General features: G+C 35.3%; 1 protein-coding gene across 1 annotated transcript; it reads right to left on the bottom strand.

The window, feature by feature from the left end:
- Nucleotides 1-887: 887 nt before the first annotated feature.
- Nucleotides 888-9,170, bottom strand: LOC132544352 (uncharacterized). Its single transcript, XM_060207935.1, has 2 exons — nt 9,069-9,170; nt 888-1,658 (listed from the first exon to the last, which is right to left on the bottom strand). The coding sequence occupies exons 1-2, from the start codon at nt 9,168-9,170 to the stop codon at nt 888-890; spliced, it is 873 nt and encodes a 290-aa protein (XP_060063918.1).
- Between the last annotated feature and the right edge of the window lie 14,085 nt (nt 9,171-23,255).

Here is a 23,255-nt window from a genome sequence, read left to right as displayed (position 1 = left end):
ATGTTTTATTTAACTGTTAGGAGCAATACAATCATTGCTTGCATAATGTGAAGTAGTGGCGAGTGATCAAAACAATTACCTGAATGATAATGCATCAGATTGTTTAATGTTGATTTATTATTTTTATAACACATTTTTGATAATTAAACAAAATATTTAACTATTTTTGTTTTATTTTCCGTCATTATGACAAACTGAAATAATACATCTGTGTTTAACATAATAAAATAGATAATTATTGAACCGAAATGTTTAAATGCATTTGATTTGAAGCATCGTCGACGATGAAGAAACATTAACCCTGCCAGAAAGGCAAAAGTCTGAATATAATACACGAGACAGGCATTACATCCTCGTTAACAGGATTTCTCCATCCTGATTTGATAACATATGCAACATCTGACAGGAACCGAGTTTACATCTAACCTGCACATGTAGAAGAAACTTGACCTTCGCTGGGAATAGCAGATATCGGATTCAGTGAATTAGCAGTTATATACCTATGGTACGAATGTTCACTGTAAGATAAGGTGAAGCGATATTCACGTGTCAATGTATCTATAACTAGGTCGGTTTTAGCTTTATATCACGAGCTGTATCATTAAGTGATACATCGTCAGCAGTAAATTTATTTCAATTATCCAAATTATACGCATCCAATCTATGATAAATACGACAGCTTCACTGCCAGAAAAAAGAAAGCTCTACAACAATATTTCGGATATACAATGATTGTTTTTCAGAATGAGTATTTCAGGATATGTCTTTGAACAATCAAGATCCTCGTTCCTCGATTACTTTTTCACATTTGTTTTACATTCAGATATCTGCAACTCTTTGCCACAAATTTATTCAATTTTGTATTTGTGTATGATACCATTTAATTATTACGTTACTTCGTGACAAGCACACTCGACCTCCTCTATCCATGTGTTAACCCGTTTAAAGAGATCTTCCCTGTCAACCGCCATGACGACAGCACCCTCTGTCTGGTCATTTGCTTCCTCGTCCTCTTTATACATTTTCTCACGCATTTCATCCTCAACAAACTGGACATCCCTATTACGCATATTTGCTGATGCCGTTCTAAACACCTTCGAAGTTTGCTGCTCACAAAAAGCAAGAGCTCTCATATTTGCCATTTCATAGTCAAGTCTTGCCCTTCCTTTGATTTTTTCCCGTTTCGATGGATTTTTTGGAAGCAATCTCGACATCCCATGATGTCGAGAATTACCGTTTGAGCATACACCGGAACTAGATGTGGTCAACATCAGAGGTTCACCGTATCCATGGAGACGTAAATGTTCTGTTAGTTGTAACGGAGTCATTTGGCGCTTTCTCTTATGTTCATAATCGTCCTCAAAGTGTGCCTCGGTGTCAACAGTCACCACCGATGATTGACTATTAACTGTAACTTGGCCAGCGTCTTGCTTTCCTACAGGACTGGATATATCAATCTGCCATGCAAGTCGAGTTGGATTACTAGCGGGACTTCTTGACGATCCACGGAAGGCATTTGGTGGCGCAGACCGTGCAAAATGGGGAGATGACGTCAACGGTGGAAATGATGAGATATCCGGAAAATGTGATGTCCTTGTCTCCACGTCAGTTCGTAATGGTAGCCCCAGTCGAGAGTGAAGACTGTTGCATTCTTTAAACTGAAACATTAAACAGAGCAAATCAGTGTATAATGAACAAGATATTTTCAGTGTTGTTTATTGAGTTTTGTTATTTGTGGCAATGTTATCTGATTATACTGTCACAAGCTGAGGTTTACTGGTACCCATAGTCAGTGATGTTGTCTGATTATACTGTCACAAGCTGAGGTTTACTGGTACCCATAGTCAGTGGTGTTATCTGATTATACTGTCGCAAGCTGAGGTTTACTGGTACCCATAGTCATGGATGTTATCTGATTATATTGTCGCAAGCTGAGGTTTACTGGTACCCATAGTCAGTGGTGTTATCTGATTATACTGTCACAAGCTGAGGTTTACTGGTACCCATAGTCAGTGATGTTATCTGATTATACTGTCGCAAGCTGAGGTTTACTGGTACCCATAGTCATGGATGTTATCTGATTATATTGTCGCAAGCTGAGGTTTACTGGTATCCATAGTCATGGATGTTATCTGATTATACTGTCGCAAGCTGAGGTTTACTGGTACCCATAGTCATGGATGTTATCTGATTATATTGTCGCAAGCTGAGGTTTACTGGTATCCATAGTCAGTGATGTTATCTGGTTATACTGTCGCAAGCTGAGGTTTACTGGTACCCATAGTCATGTGTCAGTATGTTATATTGTCTGAGGTTTACTACTAGTCAGTGGTTAAGATTATACTGTCAGGAGGTTTACTGGTACTGGTATCCCGCATAGTTTACAGTGATGTTATCTGATTATATTGTCGCAAGCTGAGGTTTACTGGTATCCATAGTCATGGATGTTATCTGATTATACTGTCACAAGCTGAGGTTTACTGGTACCCATAGTCAGTGATGTTATCTGATTATACTGTCGCAAGCTGAGGTTTACTGGTACCCATAGTCAGTGATGTTATCTGATTACACTGTCGCAAGCTGAGGTTTACTGGTATCCATAGTCAGTGATGTTATCTGATTATACTGTCGCAAGCTGAGGTTTACTGGTATCCATAGTCAGTGATGTTGTCTGATTATACTGTCGCAAGCTGAGGTTTACTGGTACCCATAGTCAGTGATGTTATCTGATTATACTGTCGCAAGCTGAGGTTTACTGGTACCCATAGTCAGTGATGTTATCTGATTATACTGTCGCAAGCTGAGGTTTACTGGTACCCATAGTCAGTGATGTTATCTGATTATACTGTCTCAAGCTGAGGTTTACTGGTACCCATATTCAGGGATGTTGTCTGATTATACTGTCTCAAGCTGAGGTTTACTGGTACCCATAGTCAGTGATGTTATCTGATTATACTGTCGCAAGCTGAGGTTTACTGGTACCCATAGTCAGTGATGTTATCTGAATATACTGTCGCAAGCTGAGGTTTTCTGATACTGGTACCCATAGTCCTGATTATACTGTCAGTGATGTTATCTGAGGTTTACTGGTACCCATAGTCAGTGATGTTTATCTGTCATGATGTTATACTGTCGCAAGCTGAGGTTTACTGGTACCCATAGTCAGTGATGTTATCTGATTATACTGTCGCAAGCTGAGGTTTACTGGTATCCATAGTCAGTGATGTTATCTGATTATACTGTCGCAAGCTGAGGTTTACTGGTACCCATAGTCAGTGATGTTATCTGATTATACTGTCGCAAGCTGAGGTTTACTGGTATCTAGTCAGTGATGTTATCTGATTATACTGTCGCAAGCTGAGGTTTACTGGTACCCATAGTCAGTGATGTTATATGATTATACTGTCGCAAGCTGAGGTTTACTGGTACCCATAGTCAGTGATGTTATCTGATTACACTGTTGCAAGCTGAGGTTTAGTCACTGGTTATACCATAGGTTTACTGATAGTCAGTGATGTTATCTGATTACACTGTCGCAAGCTGAGGTTTACTGGTACCCATAGTCAGTGATGTTATCTGATTATACTGTCGTAAGCTGAGTTTTACTGGTACCCATAGTCAGTGATGTTGTCTGATTATACTGTCGCAAGCTGAGGTTTACTGGTACCCATAGTCAGTGATGTTATCTGATTATACTGTCGCAAGCTGAGGTTTACTGGTACCCATCAGTGATGTTATCTGGTTAGTCAGTGATGTTATCTGATTATACTGTCGCATGTTTATCTGATTATACAGTGATGTTATCTGATTAAGCTGAGGTTTACTGGTACCCATAGTCAGTGATGTTATCTGATTATACTGTCGCAAGCTGAGGTTTACTGGTACCCATAGTCAGTGATGTTATCTGATTATACTGTCGCAAGCTGAGGTTTACTGGTACCCATAGTCAGTGATGTTATCTGATTATACTGTCGCAAGCTGAGGTTTACTGGTACCCATAGTCAGTGATGTTATCTGATTATACTGTCGCAAGCTGAGGTTTACTGGTATCCATAGTCAGTGATGTTATCTGATTATACTGTCGCAAGCTGAGGTTTACTGGTACCCATAGTCAGTGATGTTATCTGATTATACTGTCGCAAGCTGAGGTTTACTGGTACCCATAGTCAGTGATGTTATCTGATTATACTGTCGCAAGCTGATGTTTACTGGTACCCATAGTCAGTGATGTTATCTGATTATACTGTCGTAAGCTGAGGTTTACTGGTACCCATAGTCAGTGATGTTATCTGATTATACTGTCACAAGCTGAGGTTTACTGGTATCCATAGTCAGTGATGTTATCTGATTATACTGTCGCAAGCTGAGGTTTACTGGTATCCATAGTCAGTGATGTTATCTGATTATACTGTCGCAAGCTGAGGTTTACTGGTACCTGTCAGTGATATCCTGTCATGAGGTTTACTGTTATCTGATTATACTGTCGCAAGCTGAGGTTTACTGGTACCCATAGTCAGTGATGTTATCTGAATATACTGTCGCAAGCTGAGGTTTTCTGATTATACTGTCACAAGCTGAGGTTTACTGGTACCCATAGTCAGTGATGTTGTCTGATTATACTGTCGCAAGCTGAGGTTTACTGGTACCCATAGTCAGTGATGTTATCTGATTATACTGTCGCAAGCTGAGGTTTACTGGTACCCATAGTCAGTGATGTTATCTGATTATACTGTCGCAAGCTGAGGTTTACTGGTACCCATAGTCAGTGATGTTATCTGATTATACTGTCGTAAGCTGAGTTTTACTGGTACCCATACTTTTGTAATATAGATATGATATATTGTAATTCAAGAAGCAAAAACACTTTGCTTTTGTGCAGAACGTCTGAAATCTGGGCTTTCGTGCACAGAAATCAAGACAACGAGAACATTCAAATCGTAAAATACGGCGAACTTTCCCTTTCTCGCTATTTTCCCGGACACTATTTCTATGACGTATTGGGGTCAATCAGAATCATTGACGTCATTATATTTCTTCGTATCGGGTTAGATCTATCATAAACGTTTTGTGTACGTTTATATCGTGGTCAAACGGCGGCGAAGTATTCTCGTTGACCAATCAAATGTCGTTTTACAACTCGAATGAATTAGGATGATATTTCGCTCTTGTGTTTTGGTGTAATTATCAATATCACTAGGTTGATAAATTACATTCTTGTTGACACACAAATAAAAGCGTCACTTCTTTGTCATCTATCATGCCGACTCGATAAAACATGATAAATGGCGGATGTATTCTTTACTTGCTTATCTGGTTATCCTTATCACTTTTTCAAAATTGAAAACAACATCTGAGGTAACAAAACATGGGAATACTGCTTAAAATATGAATTAGAATAAAAACATGTTCAAACGTTCCTACTTAACAGTGACATTTTACTCGAACCACTTTTATGTTCATTTAAATCGCCGTGCGTCTGGCGTTTTATTGGTTGAGCTTTAAATGTAAATCGAAAACCTTTTTCATAGAGACATCGTTAATAATCATCTCTCAATCTTATTGTCGTATTGAAATTTGCTTCAGTAAGACATATCGCTGAGTATGTGTAAATCTGCGTGATCGAAGTATTGTCAGCTTTCAGAGTCATTATATATCTTTTCGATTTTGAATAATACAATTTTCATATCAACAATTCAAGAGTGCTCCAAAATTCGTCACGTAGTAAAGAAGTAATCGAATATTGCCGTTTTAAAGTCAGTTTGAATAGTTTGATAATCAGAAAACGCGTATCCACTCCTAACTTATTGATTTATTGTCACAAGAATACATCTTGGATAGCAAAACATCCGAAAAGAAGGCTAGATATAAGAATGCCATGCAAATTTGTCATTGACAAAATCGCATCTAATCCGTGTCGAAATTTCAATATAATCCTGTCCTTTTGCACGCAAGAAATTGTACTCTTCATTCGAGATTCAATTTGACAATTGACACGATAAAAATTTTCAATTTAATTTTAAATAGCATGCAAACAGGGTTTTCATGACCCAAATTTGTTACTTTGAATGAAATTACCCCCCATACACACACACACATGTTGTAGGTATTAAAGCTGCGTTGTTTCTCGATACCGATACATACATGCTGCATTAACTGTAGAAATTAGAACCGTCTTGTCGTGAATAACAAACTAATTCTATATAAAATCGATAAAACCATGATAGACTCTGACCAACAGAAAGAGAAACAAAACAATTAAAGACCACATACTCATCTAAGCCGCGCTAGACTGCATGCAAGTGATGCTACACCCAAGAATTATATACTGATTCCTACAGGTTGCGGAGAAATCTTTGTAATGACATCACGTCTGCGATAACACGACTCCCTGTGTTAAATAGCAGATACGTGTAAAACACTGTGTTTAAAGGGATGTATTTTATTAGTATGGAATAGTGCAGTAAAACCTGCCTTACTGTCCCCCTTACTATACTTTATCGTCAATATACAAAAATAAATCGACACAAGAATAACTGGAGATCCGCCAAATAAGGAATACCTCAATTACCCCTTTTTCACATACGTAAATCCAAACAATTCTTTTCTTTATTGATATTATTGTTATGTTATTCATATTGTTATTATAGGTCGCCCTATCTCGTCATCCTCACGGATACCTCAATCTTAATCTACAAACTGAATAACATTTGGCAAACCCACTGTTTTATTATCAATCTTTTCAGAATCAATCTCCATACATCTCTCGAAGTAACACTATTGTTTATTTCTGGTTGGAAGTAGTTTGTGAAATTCACGATATCAATTATATAATAATATGGCATAATTACATTTAAGTGGGTATGTACATTGTACCTGGACGTCTTTTCTTGATTGATTGAAATAAGTTCCAATCGTAATTGACAAGAGACTGATAAAATGTTTAATTTTTAAATCATCAAAATATTTATCAGTCATGCGTCATAGGTATCAGATCAAAATCATAAAAACATATAGGTGGAAAGTTTTATACTGTGCAGGTCAAATCAATACAAAACAAAACCCATTCGCCCGAGCCCAGCATTAATGTGTAGCTAAATGAAAAAAATAGGTCGAACTGACTGACACTAGTTATGTCACGTAGACACCCAGATAGCGGTATCATGGTCAGAGCCATAAAAAATGAATACCAAACAGACACTAGATCCTACCTGACCTCCAGCCCCCCGACAGATTATCGAGATTTTACACAAAATGACTGATCGTCACTAAAATCCTCGCCTGTCTCTAAATCAATATCTAAGCACGATCTCAAGTGTCGACGCCTTGTTCACCCTAAGGAGCATCTAATCCAATAAGCCGTGGGTGAGTAAAAAGTCAGGAGACCTCTTCGTTTCCGTTCTACAGAAGAATTCCGCGACGTTGTCTCGATCGTCAAACTAAATAATACAAACAGTCATTGTATGTCTATCAGGACAAGGATATGGGCCAATTAGGCTTCTATGGGCACGTGTTTTAGGTGGAAGCATCTAGGGTCGAACTTCATACCGATCAATATTTTGAGTTATGAAAATTAAATATGACGTCAATTTAAGATCATGTTGCAATGATCATAACTGACACCCCAGCTGAAAGAAGAGCAAGACGTTAGATGTTTCTATGGATGCTCACAACCACTTCATACACGATGATGGCAACATTAGTCTGTAGTAGTTTACTGAAGATTTAAGTTCACAACAACATGACAATTAATCAACCCAGCTTAGCTCTTAACGTGAAGAACACAATGTATAGATAAGACGATTATACGACAATGTCTTACCTGTGTGTTATAATGATTAGCTAGAGAAAAACTAGAGAATCAGGAACATTAAAGAAATATTAATAAGTGGTTTTTTTCTGTATAACTTCAAGTCACCCCTTAAAACTCGACAAAATACAGTAAGCCAATGGATACCAGAAGGAAGTAAGATATCGGAGCCCATTGATTATCAGTAGATCACACGATGTATAATACCACCTGGAAGATGATATCGAAAAAAGAAATAAAAAAGTAAAAACTCGAATGATAGCCCAGTATCGGCTGTCGTCATTTCCATCCATTTCATAAATTGTTCATCAAACTGATGAAGAGCTGAACTTCCTTTAGGATTCAATTTTAACACTTTTAAATGAACGCGCACCAACACGAACTACTCATACGTTTCTTGAATAAACCGCGAAGAGAATCCATTCTCCTTTTTCATTTAATAGCTCCATAATGTAAATGATTACATCAATTATTCAAAATTTCATTTATAGACAAAACAAATTTCTTAAAGTTACGAAAATCAGATACCAGGCTCGAAATCATTTAAACGAAATAATTACAAAGAGACTATTGAAATGAAAAGTTAGAATTGGAATAAGACCATGTGTTTAGGCTCAGAAAACGTTTTATTACATAAGGAAATAAAACAATTACCCTTCTAGCCATTCAAAAGCAATGTAACCCACACTTTACTCTATCAGCCTATCCAAACAACATTACAATCAACTTTATTAGTCATTCAAACTTAACATATATGACATTATATTTATGTTTTGCAGTGATAGAACGAAACATAAGACAGTCACCAGAAAAGCTGGTTTCATTTAGGGTTGAACTTTCTCAGAAATTCTTATGTCATTATATATATTTATACTACCATGGTTCCTGTTCAGTTCAGAGAATGACTTTAGTGTATCACATACAAATATTATGGAAGGGGTAAGGTGATGGTAAGATTACGCAATGAAAAACACGTTTAAGTACTTGAGCATCGCTATACCATTTCTTAAAATGTCACAATATATGACATACAGTGGGCCTTAAGACATGCAAACATACTTATTATCTACTAAGTAATAAAAAGCAAAAAATAACCAAATGATTTTACACATTTATCATAGTGTGATACATATGTGCGACAGATATAATTTTATAAATGCACCTCTACTCTAGCTTTAAATAATATATTCTAAGGTTGTAATTGACTTTAAAATCGTTCATGGCAAGAAATGTCTTATACTGTAGAATAGCTTGTATTTACCTGTGTAGAGTAGGTATTAACCTCAGGAATACGGATCTTTCTAGGTTTTCTCCGTGAAGATAGAACTGTCCAGGATCTGGTTAGGAAGTCCCTTTCCGGCATGTTGATTTGAGACTAATCCAAGAATCTGAATGTAGCACGAAATTTGTAATGATCAGCTTGCGTGGCTTGTGAAATATTCTGGATAAGTGATCTTCAAAACAAAATGAGTTTCTTTTTAACTAGTGTACGGTTTTGCCTTCTTTCACTATTATTACGTAAGTTTTTTTTTTTCTTTTGTGACAAATTTGTTCGTTTGCGAACGACTTTTTCTTTTCACACGAAAAGCTTTAGTAATAAACAGGGAACAACCAGAAAACTCGTCCTTAGTTCCCATTGAGTTTCCATAAGATTCCAAATATGTGGGATAATTAAATCTCTAAAATATGAAAAACCACAACGGAATATTCTTAAACACGGATAGGTCGTGGATATAGCATGTTGTCGTGGCAGGGGACATCGCCTAAACCTCCCAACAATCACTAGAGCAGACCTTTAAATGGCACCTGTGTGCTCGACGGGTGCTGTCACTGTAGAAATAGCCACTTATAGTTGTATATCCTTTTACGTCACAACTTAGCACATCGGATGTAATCGACACTGTAACATGAATACAAACATGCGATTAGATAACAGTTCATACAGGTTAAACATGATGTGTGAATCAGTATCAAATCCAACTTACACTGGACTAAAAAGATAACCATGTCTTCTCACCACTCATTGATCTATATCGATAAAAACAAATCTTACAAAATCAGTTGTCAGACACCTCAAGCCATATCAACATTAAGGTACAGTTTCCAGAGATCAAACAAGGTGATACAATTATCATATGAGTCCGGCAATTTACCGATCTTTATTAATATTCTGTTATCTTTATTACAATTCTATATACACTTATATGAGTAACTGATGGGAGCGTTCCATTGCCCCAAAGCAAGAGCTTTGGTAATGATTACACTAAATTGTAAGTTAGATCAATTATCAATTTTTGTCCAAGTTGCGGGTACTGTTGCAAAATCTAGTAACGTGAAGTGATATCATCACATTTTAAAAAAGAATGTAAAATATGTAGCCTGTACATATGGCACCAAGGACTCCGAGCGAGGTGAATATGATCATCCAGTATCTATCACGTTATATCTTTTCTAGGGATTTATAAGGTAATCATTGACAAAACATCTTTAAGTATCCTTAATACAGCTACTTCATAATGTAATATATCTAATATATATATACAATATATCCAAACTTTACAATGCACATTAAACGTATTTAAAAATCCAGAAAACATCCACAAAATGTAAGCCCCCCTTACACTTTTCGTGTGTTTCTGATTACAATAATATAATGTATTTATCCTGTAAGGGTATTTATCAATCAGTATTATCTTGTGGTAGTTTTACTTTTTCTGAACACGACTTCTTCCCTGTGGCTTTATGTGACGTAATCGTGTCGTAAGTGTTGTATATATCCACTGGGTGAGCACTATTTATAACGTTTTAAGCCGAGACGATTCACCTGTGATAACGTGGGTCAGTGGATCCATTCGGTCAGTCTACACGTATCCACCTTCTCACCTTTATAATATCGACAGTAGATATTAGTCGACAAACCCTTATTTACTTACCTGTTGTAGCATTTAATTTCATGCATTTTCTTGTCCAACATATCTGGGCGGCAGGTTGAAGCGATTTTTAATTAATCACAACCATTCAACAAGTTAGATTATTTCATACGGTTGCTAATTGAAAATGTCTCATGTTTATACAAATACCTGTATATCTATCAATGGTACTAAAAATAATTTACATGTTGAATGTATCAATGTAAAAAGCTCTGAATAAAAAGATACATTTCAATATACCGACACACTATTTACCTTTCACCTTTTATGAATTGATAGATATGTCATTAACATATTATTTACAAACATTCAGTATCTTATTAGACAATCCTAAACATTACAAATTTTCTTGATGCAAACGTGCCAATGTACACATTTTACGTGATAAACGAGGAATGGACAAAACCTTAATTATTTCCTCTCTGAGTGTATTCCAAAAGCACATCAAAATTTCAATTATCGTAAATAATTCGATTTCAAACAGTTTGAAATATGTCTTTGTTTGCCCAAACATAACACTCGTAATTCATATCAGCGTTTGCTCTCAACATTATCGTCTCAAGATCTCCGTTGATCATCTAAACTGCCGTAACTGTAATGTTAGTTGTTGGATAAATACCAAAGTGAAGTAACAAAATCTCTAAAGTACAAAAAAATTATATACGTACGTATTATTTACGTGGCAGCGCGAGATATTATCCCTTTATAGTGTCTAGTGCGTATAGTCTATAAACAGCCATAACGCTACTCTTACTGTGGAAATCAGGGGGCGTTCATCTTGCGAAATAAAATAGGATCGGGAGTTTAAAGATTAAAACTTATTGTAAGAGCATAGACCATCGCTGAGTATGTGTAAATAACAGGTTGGCCTAATTGAAACTTGATTTCAATAGGGAAACGATTGAGATATTATGTTATTGTCTGTGTGGACAAGTGACCTATTAGTGTCTTTTATCAAGTGTCAGAACAATTTTAGGATATTGGTCTGAAGTAAGCGGTCATTTTAGGTTGAGGCCAGAATACAGGTTAAAATGTTTATACAGTAGACATATCTTATCGTTTGCACTTTATGTGACGAAAGACGGACTCCTCGCATACTAGTAGTACATAGTGGCAGTGGCTTCATGTACTAATTACTGTTTTGAGTTGGTTTAGTCTCTAGGTTAGTATCTCATTCCTAGAAACATGTACTTTAGCTATCTTTATCTTAATGTCATTCGTCTAAAGGTATCTTTATCTCAATTGCATGAGTCTAATTTTTCTTCAATTTAATGTCGTGTGATCTGGTCAAATTTTACTTTTACCTTTCTTTGCATATGTAATTATCTTTATCTTAATGTCGTGTGTTAAAGTTATCTATAACCTAATGTTTTGTGTTAAGTTATCTTTATTTTAATGCCGTGTGTTAAAGTAATCTTTAACCTAATGTTGTGTGTTAAGTTATCTTTATTGTAATGTTGTGTGCTGTGGTTATTACTCTTTATCTTTATTCCGGCTGCTTTAGATCTCTTTATCTTAATGACGTTTGTTGCACGTGTAGTTATCTTTATCATAATGTTGTGAGTTATCTTTAATTTAATGTTGTGTGTTCTGCTCAAACTTTATTTGTATGCCTTGTGAGTTGTGAGTTGTTGTTAACATAATTTAGCGCGTGTGTTGTAGTTATATCTATACTATTTTTGCTTTATTTCGCGGTTTGTATATCGCTGCAGCGTTCCTGTGGTTACATATTTTGATGTAGTGGTATATTTGTATATCTATGTCAATGTCGCGTTTCTAAATATACAACAAAGGTATTTATCAACCTTTGCAGACTGCCATTGTAAGTGTTATTAGTGTGGCAAAACGGCGATCCTTTGCTTCTAATCTGGCTCTGCATCTGGAATTCCAATGTCAGTTATATGACAGCAGGTGACAGATATTTGGCAAATTACTTAAATGGGTCAGAACACTCTAACATAATTAGTGAAGTCGTTGGACTTAAATGCTTTCCTTTTCAATGTATGCCAATGAAATGGACACAATTACCTACCTCTGACAATCTTGACAAGGTTAGGCTGATAGATTAGGCACGTATTTAATAACCCAGATATAATTGCAATTTCCATTGCTAAAAAGCATACTATACAAATATATATATATATATATAAACACATTCACAAAGGGTTTCTATTGCCCTTCCATAACTTTTATCGTCCAGTGTTAAATGCATAAAAAGATGTATCTTATGTATCTTATCTTGAACACCAGTCTTTTGTCCTCTTTTTTATTTGCGCCTTGTTGGTCATAGGATAAAAAAAGTTAAGATTAGGACGAAAAGTTCCATGTGTACAATATATCAGATTTGGTATAAATTTGTTTAAAAGTAAAATGGAAAATAAGAAAAAATCATTAGGAAAAAAAGAAAAACATCATATATCCAAAATGATGGAGTTTACCCACGTGGAAAAATGAAGTATTTCTTACTCCACGTGAGATACTTGAGAGTCGAGGTCGTCGAGTCTATGCCTATTTGAAGATGGTAGTCGGTGTTCACTGTAACATGTTGTATGATATTAAATGTTTTTGTTTCGGTTGTCAACTGGTTTCTTCTTCGCTAGGTAAATATTTGCTTTTCATGCCTAGTACATACATTTAAGTATTGAATGATAATTAATTACACAGCTGTAGGAGATAACATGTATGACAATGATCAGAATACAGTCATACATAAACAGTTACGGCACTCCTGGTTTCCCGTCATAATGTGAAATATTAGCAATTAAAAATATGAATGGAGGAAGAAGAGATCGACAATTAGGTAAATGACGTGTACTATGTTTCTTTCAGTTTGGTCTTTTGTGATCTGTACGTGTCAAATTGATTGTGAATACACTTAGGGTCACATATAGGCGATAAAATCATCTGTTTACGACATCATTTTGTCAACAACCGACAAAATATATTATCTTAAATCAATAAAATCCTAAAACATCAATTGATATTTCGGTACTTTAAAACACACCTGCAAGGGTTTAACCTGTTCGTTTTATATACACATGAAAACAGATAATTTCTGACGAAATGTTCCTCGGTGGTAAATCTAATTATGCATGGAGCAAGTGATCTCGCGTTAAATCTATTTCAACGTAAGGACTAACACTCCGTGTGCCGAGCCTCTCCTTCCACCCTTAAAACCCGCTTAGATGATTATCACAAATTCTCCCGTGTTTTCTTCTCTTTTTCAGACGTTTCAATTACGTTGAAGGAAGATTCGTGATCATACCTGTTTGTTTGATAAACATGTGTTATATTTAGATATTTTAAATGTTTGTCACGGTTGTAAACCGCATACTCTATTCAATATCACAAATTAATTCTTTTATCGGAGTTAGAGGCAATGTCGGTTCAGATATATCATTGTCATCAAATACTTTAATAAGATGAGTAAACAAGCACGGGTTTTCCTCGGATAGTGTCAATTTTCCGAAATTATCGAGCCTAAAGCGATTGTGTTGGAAACTTGATTCTAAGACACCGAAAACTTATTACAGAATTTACGACAATTGTACCATGACAGTGTTTCCTGTATTGTCGGTGAATATTCTAATGTCAAACAGTAGATACAGTGAGGCTTTATGAACGGTCTAAATTAACGTTGATTTTACATATTCTGATCGCACATAATTTTTGAAAAATTATTATTATACCACTTGAACGCAGTAGATATTTATGCAAATATGATAAATGATAATAAAGTATAGATCTTATCCATTTAGACTGCACATGATTAAGAAAAAAAGTGTACGGAAAACCAGCAAGGAAAAAATACCATTTAAACTTATCATGTCTTTTCGTATTGAACACAGGTACATGTATTTACCAAAGAATAGCATGATATTTCCAACGTATCAACATAAACATATTCCAAATTCAAATTCAGTGAAACTAGGGCAAAATATGAACAATATGAACGGTGTACGAGATGGCATAAATATGTTGCTATAATAGGTCTGGTTGGTGTTATTCCATACTTATTTAGGGTTGCAACAATATAACAACAATATAATCGGCTATGCTATGAGTAAAATCTTGTTATTGAGATGCGAAAGGTAATGGGCCCCCTTGTCCCTGTTTAGAATCGACCGACCTCGATGTATCTACAAGGCTTCTTTGACAAGCTACTTGAAAAGATTGTTTCTTTATCTAATGCTTTTGAAATGAACCAGCCAATGATATAACTTTTCTATTTAACATCATTTGTTGAGGCCGAAGTATTGATCAGGAACTAGGATATTTTACGTTCCGACCTGGTTAATTCCCTGCCATCTTGGGTTTTCGGCGTCTTCGATACGGGATAAGTAGCTATTGTTGCATCTTTATTAAATATCAGCCTTTCTTCAAATGTTATTTTTAGGTTGGATTAAGATATTTCAGAAAGATCTTGTGGGGTTCAATGACTGCTGCAATGCCATGTCCTTTAGATGATCTTGGATAAATCTTTCATGTAAGAAATGATTACCTGTCTTTTCATTTTCTTTGGCTATCCTTCCCTTGCATTAAAAACGTCTAGATAGTCCAATAAAGATATATACATAAAGTATATTAAATGGACCCTAGACTGATTCTGGTTTTTTTTTTCCGAAAGGACGTGTCGATTTTATGACCATCTCGTACCCTGTAGGAATCGTTTTAATGAAAGGTAATGTCTAGTTGTCGAAATGTTACACACTTACTCGCTAACTGGTTGCGATGCAGTATATATGAACTAACCTGGTGAAATACATGTTTACATTATTTCATATTCGCATCCTTCACTTTCTATTTCTTCTTCATTAGTATCCCAGCCTCATTTTGAGGACATTACACTTTTATGTCGTCGATAAAGTTGAAGACGGGTACATTATTGAACATTTTGTCGTGTTCTCGCTCAAGCAAATATCCTTACAATTCCTCTTCTGCTAATGTTTGTCCTTTGGCTTTGCCTTTAATCTAAAGGCAGAATCTCCAGCTAGAGTCCGAGGGGGTCGCTGGTTCGAATCCCAGAGGTGGTAGGGTGTTTTCGTTCCTCCTTCGTATTAGACATGTAAAACAGATGTTACTATCACTTACCACTTAATATTTACATCTTAAACTTAAATGTATCTACACTGTGTTTGTTACCTAGTCTCGATAAATAAGCAATAACATATCAATTGTCCTTTATTCCACTCATCATCATTAATCATTACGTCACGCGCTGTGCGTGAACAAACACGACGTAACAATTTGCTCTGACGACAGTATTTGGTTGGTTATTTAATTAAATGATTAAGGAAAAAAATATTGATAAAGGAAGGCAACACTTCAGCACGTTTCTGTGATCGCAACTAATGCTATCTATCTTACAAAAAGTATATTAGGAAGGTTATGTATGGATTCTTAAGCGGTTCCTCAGGGGTTATTAATTTCTGGAGATTAACAATGTACAAGGACGTTATCAAACATCTTCACGTTTGATTAGAAATTCAATCCATTACGTTAGATGTGAAATCCTTTGACGATAACACACTGATAGAGAGTGGGCCACTCAAAATCCACGTCGGTAATTGGAAACACAGTCGCCATTGTAAGTCATTTACTTAGAACTTTTCCACGATGACATTGTCCGATTGTATTTTGTCCTCGACTACTGTTGAATGAACTTTGCTGTATACGTTACATATTTACACATCTCGAACCCCTTGCCTTAATCTCTTAGCCACACTTCACACACCCTCACTTTACACCTAGGTGTCACCACTACGACAGCTGGTATAACGGGGACCTTGTTTAACAATCAAGTGACCAGGCGGGACCTACACTTACTTGAAAATTACATATTAAAGTGATACCAACCAGTATAGAGTTTAAACAGTATACCTTTAGAGATTTGCCTGTCATGGACATTGTTTACGTATAAACTTGACCTCAATATATCGATACAACTAGAAAGTAGTACTGGTCACTATATCTTGATCGGAATATTGTTTGGTAGTGTACACCCTTATCCAAAAGCTATAGTTTGTGTATTGATTAACTACCGATACACTTTGATGGTTAAATCTGAAACAAGACGTGTGACTAAGATAGTAAAATAATTCTGGTCTTTTGACGTACTGTTTGTTCTCATTGTCAATATTTCGGCTTACTATTACTGTGCTTAGTTGGATAGAAATAAATGTATTGCTACAAGCAATTCACATCTGTATTACAGCAAATGGGTTGACACAAGTTCGTTAGACGTTCTAGGGCTACTCCCTTACACCATGAGTTCAATGTTACATGTCGACAGCAAATAGATAAACCAAGAACACCTGGTTTCGGGGAATGCAACTTGATGAAGATTATGGATAAGTTCTTAAGTCACCGTAATGATCTCATTAGTGATAAGTAGATATTTGTATTTGACAGTGTCTAGTTCTCACCAGACAACTTGACCATAAGGACATGTCTTGTCTTATATGATAAAATTAGTGATAAACGCCTATATCTGTATATAGATTATCACTAATATTATGCCATATTATACATTAACGTTATCCCTCATTAACTTACCTTACAAATATACTCTAAATCACGTGACCTGTAATCCACTTTACAATAAGATACACTAACGGAATTATTGTACGCGTGAATCAACATTTAAACATATCTAAACACCGATATTATGCTCTCCCGACGCACGTATTACGGACAATGACCTCATAAGCAGATCACTGTACAAAGCGCAATGTAACATCATATTGGTATAGAAAATAATACAACAATACTCATGTAGGAGTCACGTATACCCCAGTGTCCTTATCAACAAGAATCAAATAGATCACCTATTCTCGGTGTAGGGCTTATTGACATATGGACCGTTAGAAGATTAAATAGCTATAATTATTTGATGATACTATATATAAATCGGTAAATTTATTTTAAAGGACATTACATAGCAAAATATGAGAGAAATATAAATATGATAAGCATAAATACTGAAGGTCCCGATCTCTATTTCAATATCTACTCAATACCATGTTATCATAGCTAATCCATCATGCTTTCCTTTTCATGTGAATATCTGACAGCATGCGTCATCGCCTTGGCGAAATACTAGTATATCCTTAAATAATGGGGCTATTTTTCTCGTATAGTTTTGTCATTAACTTTATGCTGAAATCAATTCCCATTTATAGATACAAGAAGATGGAAATTTATACATGACGATTGTTTGATGTCAATATTTTGAAAGTATGAATCCTTTCTCACATTAGCAAAAGAAAATACTTTTAAACTATTGCATGAGGGCAAATAAGAATCGTTAGTTTTACCAATGATATACAGTATACGTAAATCTGTATCAAGTCCAAGAAATGTCAAGTTTCTGAAGAGTCAAGGATAGGTACATGGTGTTAGATGTCAATCAATAATTTAGTTCATCAAAGTCCGTTGTCATAAACTTATTACATTTAAAGTCCGCCAGGTTACACAATACTTGTCTATCAACAGATACTTTGAAAGACAGGATTCATTTCATTTTTGGCCGTTGAAGTTCAAGAAAATAAGCCTCAATAGTTCAGTTCGTGTAATGTACATAACGAACTTCTAAAGTAAAAATATAGGAATGGATGCGACAATTACGTTTTGGGGTTCTTACGTGCAATGCACGTGCATGGGTGATTATGTACAATGCCTGGTACACACAAAAACCAAATTGGGGAAAGTATCTCAATTTTATTTATCTTATCATTGTGAGATCGTACATGCACGCAATCGTAAAGCATCTACAACACAGGTACACATTCGTGTTATTGCATGCACATGTACGAGCTTGTGTTCTAACATAGTGTTAGTTAAATGAGTCATGACAAATCAACTATACAGAATGAAGATAACATTTCACATTCAAGTCACACGATCAAATCCATACATCTTTAAATATTTGAGTTACAGGGTCATTACCCATGACAAAATATAATTGATTTTTCTATCAAATTTAAAATGTATAGCTATGCAAATCATAAAGAATCTTAAAAACCTTATAATCACCCCACCCTTTCAGCAATGAATGTGTAGATGGCAGAAAAACGTGTTTTTGTTAATCATCGGTGTCCCTATTAACGAACCGGAGTAAATAACACGAGCTCTGTCCAATCATGTTTTAACAAAATAAAATGGGATTCCCATACATCCGTGTTATTAGTAAAGATTGCACAAGTAAATTGACAACAAAATAATAAAAAAAATCCAACATTTTATTTCAACTCAAATTGGAGTCCTACCGTCATTGAAATGATATGCTTTCATTAGCATCCTCTAGATTACAATATACTTAGTATTTGCGAAATAAAAGTTACATACTGTAAACTGTAAAAGAAAGTTTGTATATATTTGATCAAAGATAGCATATATATATATACATGTTGTAAATAAGATGTTTGACATATAGAAGATTACTAATGTATTTTTAAGATTCCTTATACAGTTCATGTATGTCTGTAGGGGGATATAACAAGTTACTGGTAATCCCTATATACATGGTATACAGAAGTATCCTTCTTACTCTTCACCAAAATATTTTTGTGCAAAGTAAGCCATTAGCCAAGCCTAACTATCCCTTTGATGGACAGGGAACTACAGGTGTGTTGGACAAATACACTGAATTGAGAACAGTGGGCGTTTTCTGTAACCTATCGTGTTAAATGCATATCATCGGTGTTCCATTACAAGCTATGTCCAATCGTCTTATTAACTCGGCGAAACCATCTTTCTGCAAACGTGTTCTAGATTCACAATACAAGACTAAAATACAACCGGTTGGTAATAAATTTAAATCTGTCAGTTTTTAAAGAGGTCCTATTGGAGTGTTTATTTCACATAAGATCTGTTATAGGATATCATAAACTATATAGAATATCTTATACAATTTCAAGAGTAGTACAGATAAAATGTTATATATTGCTTCTGATTCTAGATAAATGACATATTGACAGGTAAATACTATTATATTTCCTCAACACAAAACTTTATTTCCTCATCATGAACCTTGTTTATTCAAATCAACATTAGTTTACCGGCATAATGCCCAGTATTCTATAACAAAACTACAAACTAATCATGTTTTAGTATTACAATATGCCGCATTACCGGTTATTGATAAGAATACAGACATTCTTTCTCAATTATACTGGATTCCTTAATATCATAGGTATCAATATGCTTACACCGTTTTATTACTGGCTCGCATAGCTGACCAATCAAAGCTTATCCCAAGAATAATTTAATGGTAGTCAATGATAAGGATACGGACCTCCTTCGTTAATACTGGATCTCTTAACGAAACAATTTGTTGTTGTCTCGTCTAGTTATTCAACCAAATCTTAGTCATTCTTATTACTTCTTCTTAATATTAAAGGTTATATTCTTATTGTGGTACTGTGTACTTAAGAAATGGAATTAATTGTATGTATATTTTACTCAACTCATGAGATTTTGACCAATATTGAACACCCTTTCATGTCTGTTCACTATCATACCCCATTCTCCTTTACAAAGAAAGCCAAAACGTACATCTAAGGTCAAAAAGATAAATCCTTACAAGTGTACGATGAAGTAGTGAAAACAATTGGATTTCTGGTTGATAATGACGTTCGTCGATTTTGGTGGCAACATTTTCCATCAGATTATAAGCTTACCCTTTGTTCTACATTTGCTTATAACTATGGTCCACCTGGGCACATATAGCTGGTGATTTAAGTTTTTTCGGAATGTTAAGCCACTAGAGCTTTTCATGAAAGGTCGTGAAACCCGATCTGTTGATGGATCTCTTCGAAATCTAAGCAAGAGAATGGAAAACATGATGCGTTGGTTCATTTTCTCGTCCATCTGGTCCATCATTCATTCTTAAATGAATCAGAAGTTTGAAATCTAAAATGAAAACAAAACACTGGCCAGAGTTCCACGATCTTGACATTAAATCCGCACGATTGTGGCTGTCGATAGAGCATACAATAATTTTATCCTCGTCTGCAGACATTATTACATTTTAATACAAAAGAACTTTACTTGCTTGGTAACGAAGGAAAACCTGCCCATAATATTTCCAAAACAGAACAATAACTGGCGAATAGTATTTAAATGCTCCAATATTAGAGTCATTTAGATTGTCTATAAATTATAAGGATAAGTACTTCTCCGTTTATATTTGATTTGTAAACTTAATATGAATCCATATAAACAACACTATATTTCTGGATCGTCTAGATGTTCAACTTAACCTTTATCAAAACTACTAACCACCTGATTACATGTTGTCAATTTCTGGATACATGTTGTCAATTTCTGGATACATGTTGTCAATTTCTGGATACATGTTGTCATTTTCAGGTTACATGTTGTCAATTTCTGGATACATGTTGTCAATTTCTGGATACATGTTGTCATTTTCAGGTTACATGTTGACATTTTCAGGTTACATGTTGTCAATTTCTGGATACATGTTGTCATTTTATGGTTACATGTTGTCATTTTCAGGTTACATCTTGGCATTTTCAGGTTACATTTTGGCATTTTCTGGTTACATGTTGTCATTTTCTGGTTACATGTTGTCATTTTCTGGATACATGTTGTCATTTTCTGGATACATGTTGTCATTTTCTGGTTACAGGTTGTCATTTTCTGGTTACAGGTTGTCATTTTCTGGATACATGTTGTCATTTTCTGGTTACATGTTGTCATTTTCTGGATACAGGTTGTCATTTTCTGGTTACAGGTTGTCATTTTCTGGATACAGGTTGTCATTTTCTGGTTACATGTTGACATTTTCAGGTTACATGTTGTCAATTTCTGGATACATGTTGTCATTTTATGGTTACATGTTGTCATTTTCAGGTTACATCTTGGCATTTTCAGTTTACATGTTAGCATTTTCTGATTACATGTTGTCATTTTCTGGTTACATGTTGTCATTTTCTGGATACATGTTGTCATTTTCTGGTTACATGTTGTCATTTTCTGGATACATGTTGTCATTTTCAGGTTACATGTTGTCATTTTCTGGTTACATGTTGTCATTTTCTGGATACATGTTGTCATTTTCAGGTTACATGTTGTCATTTTCAGGTTACATCTTGGCATTTTCAGGTTACATTTTGGCATTTTCTGGTTACATGTTGTCATTTTCAGGTTACATTTTGGCATTTTCTGGTTACATGTTGTCATTTTCAGGTTACAGGTTGTCATTTTCTGGATACATGTTGTCATTTTCTGGATACATGTTGTCATTTTCTGGTTACATGTTGTCATTTTCTGGATACATGCTGTCATTTTCTGGATACAAGTTGGCATTTTCTGGATACATGTTGTCATTTTCTGGATACATGCTGTCATTTTCATACATTTGGCATTTTCTGATTACATGTTGTCATTTTCTGGTTACATCATTTTCTGGCATTTTCTGGATACATTACATTTTGGCATTTTCTGGATACATGTTGTCATTTTCTGGTTACAGGTTGTCATTTTCTGGTTACATGTTGTCATTTTCTGGATACATGTTGTCATTTTCTGGATACATGTTGTCATTTTCTGGTTACATGTTGTCATTTTCTGGATACATGTTGTCATTTTCTGGTTACATGTTGTCATTTTCTGGATACATGTTGTCATTTTCTGGTTACATGTTGTCATTTTCTGGTTACATGTTGTCAATGTCAGGTTACATGTTGCCAATGTCTGGTTACATGTTGGCATTTTCTGGTTACAGGTTGTCATTTTCACATCTTGGCATTTTCTGGTTACATGTTGTCATTTTCTGGTTACATGTTGTCATTTTCTGGTTACATGTTGTCATTTTCTGATTACATCTTGGCATTTTCTGGTTACAGGTTGCCAATGTCTGGTTACATGTTGTCATTTTCTGGTTACATGTTGTCATTTTCTGATTACATCTTGGCATTTTCTGGTTACAGGTTGCCAATGTCTGGTTACATGTTGTCATTTTCTGGTTACATGTTGTCATTTTCTGGTTACATGTTGTCATTTTCTCGATACATGTTGTCATTTTCTGGATACAAGTTGGCATTTTCTGATTACATCTTGGCATTTTCTGGTTACATGTTGTCATTTTCTGGTTACATGTTGTCATTTTCTGGATACAAGTTGGCATTTTCTGATTACATCTTGGCATTTTCTGGTTACATGTTGCCAATGTCAGGTTACATGTTGCCAATGTCTGGTTACATGTTGTCATTTTCTGGTTACAGGTTGCCAATGTCAGGTTACATGTTGCCAATGTCTGGTTACATGTTGTCATTTTCTGGTTACAGGTTGCCAATGTCTGGTTACATGTTGTCATTTTCAGGTTACATCTTGGCATTTTCTGATTACATCTTGGCATTTTCTGGTTACATGTTGCCAATGTCAGGTTACATGTTGCCAATGTCTGGTTACATGTTGTCATTTTCTGGTTACATGTTGCCAATGTCAGGTTACATGTTGCCAATGTCTGGTTACATGTTGTCATTTTCTGGTTA

The sequence above is a fragment of the Ylistrum balloti genome, unplaced genomic scaffold, assembly GCF_031769215.1.
Source record: "Ylistrum balloti isolate Yb309-2 unplaced genomic scaffold, AGI_CSIRO_Ybal_v1 Utg369794, whole genome shotgun sequence".
NCBI classification, from domain to species: domain Eukaryota; kingdom Metazoa; phylum Mollusca; class Bivalvia; order Pectinida; family Pectinidae; genus Ylistrum; species Ylistrum balloti.
This window is presented reverse-complemented; position numbering and strand designations above follow the sequence as displayed.